We start from the raw sequence: 7,500 nt of genomic DNA on the forward strand, positions 1-7,500 counted from the left end.
TTTTTAGCGTCAGTTCCTAGGCGGGGATGTAGCTCAGTCGGTAGCGCGCTGGATTTGTATCCAGTTGGCCGCTGTCAGCCTGAGTTCGTCCCCACATTCGGCGAGAGATTTATTTCTCAGAGTCAACTTTGTGTGCAGACTCTCTTCGGTGTCCGAACACCCCCCGTGTGTACACGCAAGCACAAGACCGAGTGCGCACGAAAAAGATCCTGTAATCCATGTCAGAGTTCGGTGGGTTATAGAAACACGAAAATACCCAGCATGCTTCCTCCGAAAACGGCGTATGGCTGCCTAAATGGCGGGGTAAAAAACGGTCATACACGTAAAATTCCACTCGTTCAAAAAACACGAGTGTATGTGGGAGTTTCAGCCCACGAACGCAGAAGAAGAAGAAGAAGAAGCGTCAGTTCCTGATTTTCTGTCTTTATTTCTTCCTCTCTTCCTTTACTTCGTGCATTTATTCAATCAATCAATCAATCAGTCTGTCTGTCTGTCTGTCTGTCTGTCTGTCTGTCTGTCTGTCTGTCTGTCTGTCTGTCTGTCTGTCTGTCTGTCTGTCTGTCTGTCACGAGACATTTGTGATACATTAAATTGAAATAAATTACTTCATAAAAAACCCAAAGATCTAACTCTGGACAGAAAGCACCAATGTTCGGTATGTGCTCAAAGTGGTCTTATCCCGCTTGGTCGGATCAGGGGTGGTGAGACGATCTGTTTCAATGACAAGAACTGTGCCTTTAAGTGTTGTGAATGTGATTTTAACGGTACGTAAAAAACACTCCAACTACACCCATTTTAGCAACAGTTAGAAACTCACATTTAAAGCTATATCCATGAATCATGCAGTCCCCCCCCCCCCCCCCGAACCCCCCCGAACCCCCCGAACCCCTTATCCCATATTGCAGCGGTGTGTATTCAAAATATTTGAGCAGTAGGTAGCAACTCACGTTTAAAACCTATATCCATTTATAATGAATTAAAAAAAAAAAACGAAACCCCAACATCAACCGTACCCTTCTTATTACAGGGTGACACGAAAAAAACAGATCCCACCAAAAGTTTAATATTTTCTGAAATAATCAGCCGATTCTTTTATTTTTTCAGGTGAGCCAAGCTGAAATGATGTTCTAACAGCCCACCAAGTTTGAGCTTCAAGATGTCATGGACAACGGAGCATAAGACATTTATAGTCGAGGCCTATTTTCGCCGGCGAACAGATTTGCTCGGGCTGCGCACAACAGACTCTCTGACTGAATCAATATTCCTCGGTGTCCTTGCTGATTTAGGTCGACCAGAGTGGGATCCCCTGTTAGGGTTTTTACTATTGAGGTTATTGACAGTCCCATGGTCTCTGAACTTATCCCTCCATCCATAGATAACTGATTTAACAGGAAAGTCTCTACGTCCAAACTGTCTTTTGAATTCCAGTTGAGCAGCGTGGATAGAATTCGACCGAAAATAGGCCTCGACTATAAATGTCTTATGCTCCGTTGTCCATGACATCTTGAAGCTCAAACTTGGTGGGCTGTTAGAACATCATTTCAGCTTGGCTCACCTGAAAAAATAAAAGAATCGGCTGATTATTTCAGAAAATATTAAACTTTTGGTGGGATCTGTTTTTTTCGTGTCACCCTGTATAATAAAAAGAAAACACACCAGTAACCAGGCTAGGTAAGTTTAAATCAATATTTCGGCATGTAACTGCCTTCTTCGGGATGGTATGGAAATAATGGAATGACGGCACGTCATATACAGTGTAATGAATTGTTAGGATGATTAATGACGTCATAATATTTCTCGCGCACATTTATATACTTATTCTTCTTATCATAGTGGAGTGCACTCAAAACATTTCATTAACAGATAGAAACTTAAGTTAAAACCTATCCAATCATCATGCAGTCCAAAAAAATGAAAACACAACAAACATCCCTTCTTATCCAATATTACAGCGGGATGTACTCAAAACATTTTAACAACAGGTAGAGACTTACCTAAAAACTAAACCCATCAATCATGCCGTCCAAAAAGAACCTTCTTATCTTGTCTCGCGGCTGTCATCGTGACCAGAAAAGGACGGACTTTTTGTGTTCGGGATGGGCTCACACCCCTTTCTCTAATAACGGGTAGCGAGGGCAGGCGTGTCATTAAGGGTCAGAGGTCGCGGTGCATACCATTATAGCCGGCGTGAATGTTGTTGCGGGGTGCGTGGGAGACATCTCTCGAAAATACCACGAGGTGTAACGGAGATGGGGGTTGGATGGGGGGGGGGGGGGGGAGAGAGAAAGAGAAAGAGAGAGAGAGAGAGAGCATGACATGGTGTGTGTGTGTGTGAGTGTGTGTGTATGTGTGTGCACGCGTGCGTGCTTGCGTGTGTGTGTGTGTGTGTGTGTGTGTGTGTGTGTGTGTGTGTGTGTGTGTGTGTTTGTGTGCGTGTGTGTGAATTACGAATACGAACACACAAAAAAGAACCTTTGTGTGTGTGTGTGTGTGTGTGTGTGTGTGTGTGTGTGTGTGTGTGTGTGTGTGTGTGTGTGTATGTATGTGTATGTGTATGTGTGTGTGTGTCTGTGTGTGTGTCTGTCTGTTGTCTGTCTGTGTGTGTCTGTGTCTGTCTGTGTCTGTCTCTCTCTCTCTCGCTCTCTCTCTCTCTCTCTCTCTCTTCTCAGGTGCCAGGCATAAGTCTCACTTACTCTTATTGTGGTCTATAAACAGGGTGCTTTTGTCTCTTTCCACAGTTCTGGCATAAGCTCACAACAGTCCTTTCTTTCTGTGTCTTTACAGATGCTACCGACACCAACACCGCCTTACCAGCGACGTTGCCGGAGGGTAGAACAACCTTTACAAATTCACCCCTAACACCACCTACCACCAACACGAGCCCTGATCCTGTGTCGATGTTTGCTTCGGTCATCAATAGCATGTTTACACCAGGGGAGAGTAACTCCACGGCGAATGTGGCCAACACAACAATTGCAGCTCCCATGGAAGGCAACGCCACATCAAACGCTTCAGAGATGACACCCTCCAGTATCACAACTATTGCATCTCCCGTGGAAGGAAACACCACATCTAACGCTTCAGATATGACACCCTCCATTGCCACAACTATTGCAATTCCCATGGAAGGTAACACCACATCAAACGCTTCAGAGATGACACCCTCCATTGCCACAACTATTGCAATTCCCATGGAAGGCAACACCACATCAAACGCTTCAGAGATGACACCCTCCATTGCCACAACTATAGCAATTCCCATGGAAGGCAACACCACAGCCAACGCTTCAGAGATGACACCCTCCAGTACCCCAACCATGGGAGTAGCAGACAACACACCAGTTGGCACAACTCGACCTACAGGAGAGCAGAGTCTCCCCAATACAACAATGTCGACTTCTGCTGACGCCAGTAACGACACAACCACAACGGCAGGTGTTTCCAACACCACAAAAGAAGTAATAACAGCTACAACAACCCCCGCCACCACAACCACTAACACCACCATGATCGCTGCGACGACCACTCCACAGCCATTGGTGAATGCTACAACAACAGGCAGAGATGTTGTCGCAACAACCGCAGTGGCTGAGAACGAAACTGTTCCTTCAACCGAAACAACTACAGCTTCAACGCAGAATCAAACTACTTCTTCGTCTGTCCTCAACGAGACAACCATGATGGTTCCCAAGACAACCGCGGTTCAGGACGAAACCACCACCTCGATAATACCTGCTGGCACTACCACTTCCATCATGGCGGAAAATGTCACGACCGTAATGGAAAATCAAACGACCTCGGTACTACCACCCACCGGCAACGAAACTGTTAATGTCGCCACCACCTCTGTCGTTGCTACAGCTAAAACCACGACGAAAACGACAGCAGCGACGACGATGATTCCCACCACCACCAAAGCCGACACAACGGCCGCCCAAGCGGCGACGTCTTTGGATCTCAGTTTCAGGATTATTAAGGAGTGGAGTCCAGAGTATAACGATGAGACATCTCCGGAGTATCAGACACTGAGAAATTACACCATTGAATGGGTAAGTTGTGTTTCTTCTTTTATAACATACTTTTTATTTTCTTCTTCTTCTTGTTGTTCGCTGTTAGATCGTCAGTCCGGACTGCAGGGCGAAACGTGCTGTCCTCTCCAAGTCCTCTCTGGGGCCGTATAGCTTCTTTTGTAGCGCTGTCTCCTCTGGCCAGATGGTGTCCCTCAGAGCACTGTGGTATGGACAAGCCTGCAGGATGTGCTCTGCTGTCTGATTCTTGCCACACGGACTTAAGGGGGAGGGAACTAGCTTCAGCTTTGTGGCCATATGATGGTTTAGTCTGTTATGTCCAGTGCGGAGTCTGAGTAGGACGACTTGTTCTTCAAGTTTTATTTTGAAGACAGGGGCTTTTTCATGTTAACGTTTCCGTTCATCATCTGACACCTGTTGATGATTTTACATGGGAGATCTAGAATACCACTTCTCCACTTTGACCCATACTACAAATCAAAGTCCTGTGTGCTCTCTGCAAGGAGTGGGATTTGTATGAATTAATTTCTTAACGGACGCTGGTATCTGTACAACTGCTTCTTCTTCTTCATCGTTCCAAAACAGTCTGGTTACGTGTGAGCTCGTTTGCCCATTTGGGTTCCCCACACTATACTCTGAGAGCATAGTCAGCTTCACTCCGCTTTTGTTGAGTAAGCATGCTGCCAGCTGGGTATTTTCGTGTTTCCATAACCCACCAAACTCTGACATGGATTACAGGATCTTTTCCGTGCGCACTTGGTCTTGTGCTTGCATGAACACACGAAGGGGGTTAAGTCACTAGCAGGTCTGCACATAAGTTGACCTGGGAGGTGGGACAAATCTCCAGTCTTAACCCACCAGGCGGCAGCGACCGGGATTCGAACTCACGACCTCCCGATTAGGAGGCCGACGTCTTACCACCACGCCACTGCGCCCGTCTGTACAACTAAATCCTCAAGCGGTTCTTACTCTGCACACAGGGCAGTCAGGCTGTTGAATGTAGGTATCAGTCTAAGTGGAGGGATGGTTTTATCCCTTGGACAAAGCTTGGACTCATCAATGGGTTAAGACACATTGTTTATTCATGAGTTGATCGGATTGTGGGTTTGACATTTCTCATGCATTTTCCCAGTTTTCATTTTCACTTATTTACCTTCAGAACAGGAAGTAGAATTAGAAAAGGTCTTTTGCCTATTCGTCGTGTTTCAAATTAAACAGATTGACATCATTGATAAAGTACTATTTGAACCAGTGATTGAGTTAATAAATAAAATAAAATAAAGAAACAGAATAAAGAAACAAAATGAATAAATAAATAAAAAAATAAATAAATAAATAAATAAATGAATAAGTAAATAAATACATAAATAAATAAATAGATCATTAAATAATGAAATAGAGACAACAATAGATATATTAGTAGATGCATAAACACATGAATAAATAAATTTAACATAATCATTTTCATTTTCATAACTTTATTGTTCCATCGCTGGGAAATTCGGGTCACTTCCTCCCAGTGGAAAGCTAGCAGCAACGGAGTCGCGCTACCCAGGTGTCTGCGTGTTTAGGTGTAATCAGCCACCTGCACTTATGGCAGAATGACCGAGGTCTTTTACGTGTCACAGTGGTGACACGGGGATGGAACATGGATACCATATGGATATAAATTATCGTTTGATTTGTTCCAGCTAAGAGGAGCTCTGGGCCCGGAACTGGGCTTCCAGTCCCTGGAAGAGATCACCTTCAGGTGAGCACACGCTCTTTTATTTTTACACCCCCGGTATAGGGGTGTGTATAGGATTCGCTCCATGTGTTTGTTTGTTTGTTTGTGTTCGCATATAGATCTCAAGAATGAACGGACCGATCGTCACCAAACTTGGTGAACAGGTTCTATACATTCCTGAGACGGTCCTTACAAAAATTGGGACCAGTCAAACACACGGTTAGGGAGTTATTGGTGTGTATAGGATTCGGTCGATGTGTTTGTTTGTTTGTTTGTGTTCGCATATAGATCTCAAGAATGAACGGACCGATCGTCACCAAACTTGGTGAACAGGTTCTATACATTCCTGAGACGGTCCTTACAAAAATTAGGACCAGTCAAACACACGGTTAGGGAGTTATTGGTGGATTAAAATTATACAAGGACTTATAGAGGAACATCTTAATGGTCAAAGGGAAATAACCATTCTCACTCAGTCACTGCCACCAACTGAGAAGGTTATTTCCCTTTGACGGGGGTGTTTTTCCTACCTCGTAGGAATTTCTTGTTTTAACATGGTTTTATTTCTTTTTGGTACATATATGACATAACAACATCAGACATCAACATCAAATAACATCAGACATACAAGTCTATGATATATGCATCTTCAAAAATAAGGGGAAAAATACACAAAAAAACAGGAAGGCACAATAAAACGTACAATTACATAGCCCATATTCAACACATTTCTAAATTATATAAACATAATCCTCGTTTCCTTTCTTGTCTTTCTATTTAAGTATTTTATAAAACTACTCATAGCAACATAATCCTGTTCTCTCCATAGTAAATAATCTGGATTTTAAAGAAAAATGATAACGATCAACATAATGATAGAATGGTAAGCACACAAGGTCTGGTGGTGTTGTCTAGAGATGTCTTTTTTTTTTTAAACCGAGACCAACTCAGTCTCAGAATAGACTTTTCAGTACAGAACTGATATTAAGATTGACTGAATGTTTTAATATCGCTTTACGCGACTTGTTGTTGTTGTCGTTGTTGTTGCTGTTGTTGTTTTCTGGGAGGGAAGAATCGTTTTTGAGTTTACAACTGATAATTATATATAATCATTTAAGTGACTCGTGAGTGCGTGTGTATTTTGTCTCAGGCGTGACCACGCTGTAATTTAATATTAAAGGCAATGCGCCGTCCATCTATTGAAATATGGCGGTTTTTGTTGTTGTTGAATGCATTTGTAAAAATACCGCAACACGGTGGCCTAGTGGTAAGGCGTCCGCCCCGTGATCGGGAGGTCGTGGGTTCGAACCCCGGCCGGGTCATACCTAAGACTTTAAAATTGGCAATCTAGTGGCTGCTCCGCCTGGCGTCTGGCATTATGGGGTTAGTGCTAGGACTGGTTGGTCCGGTGTCAGAATAATGTGACTGGGTGAGACATGAAGCATGTGCTGCGACTTCTGTCTTGTGTGTGGCGCACGTTATATGTCAAAGCAGCACCGCCCTGATATGGCCCTTCGTGATCGGCTGGGCGTTAAGCAAACAAACAAACAAACAAACAAACAAATTTGTAAAAATAGTATCAAAACCATCCTTTTCAGACTTCTGAGAAATGGTTCTTTGTGTGTTCTGCCTTTATTTTCTCGTTTATATTCAATTACAATTACTTACATTTAATTACACTTAAATACATTTAATTATATATATCATTTAATTACATTTAATTACAATTAATTACACTTAAGTACA

General features: G+C 43.3%; 1 protein-coding gene across 2 annotated transcripts in view; it reads left to right on the forward strand.

Annotated features, from left to right (window-relative positions):
• Nucleotides 1–7,500, forward strand: part of LOC138950399 (mucin-2-like) — a 36,011-nt gene that overhangs the window by 7,844 nt on the left and 20,667 nt on the right. For both annotated transcript variants that reach the window (XM_070322135.1, XM_070322136.1), the window contains exons 3-4: nucleotides 2,785–4,049; nucleotides 5,720–5,778. In XM_070322135.1, coding sequence (XP_070178236.1) covers nucleotides 2,785–4,049; nucleotides 5,720–5,778 — 1,324 coding nt within the window. The remainder of the gene's footprint in view (nucleotides 1–2,784; nucleotides 4,050–5,719; nucleotides 5,779–7,500) is intronic.

The sequence above is a fragment of the Littorina saxatilis genome, linkage group LG16 (assembly GCF_037325665.1).
Source record: "Littorina saxatilis isolate snail1 linkage group LG16, US_GU_Lsax_2.0, whole genome shotgun sequence".
Taxonomy (NCBI): domain Eukaryota; kingdom Metazoa; phylum Mollusca; class Gastropoda; order Littorinimorpha; family Littorinidae; genus Littorina; species Littorina saxatilis.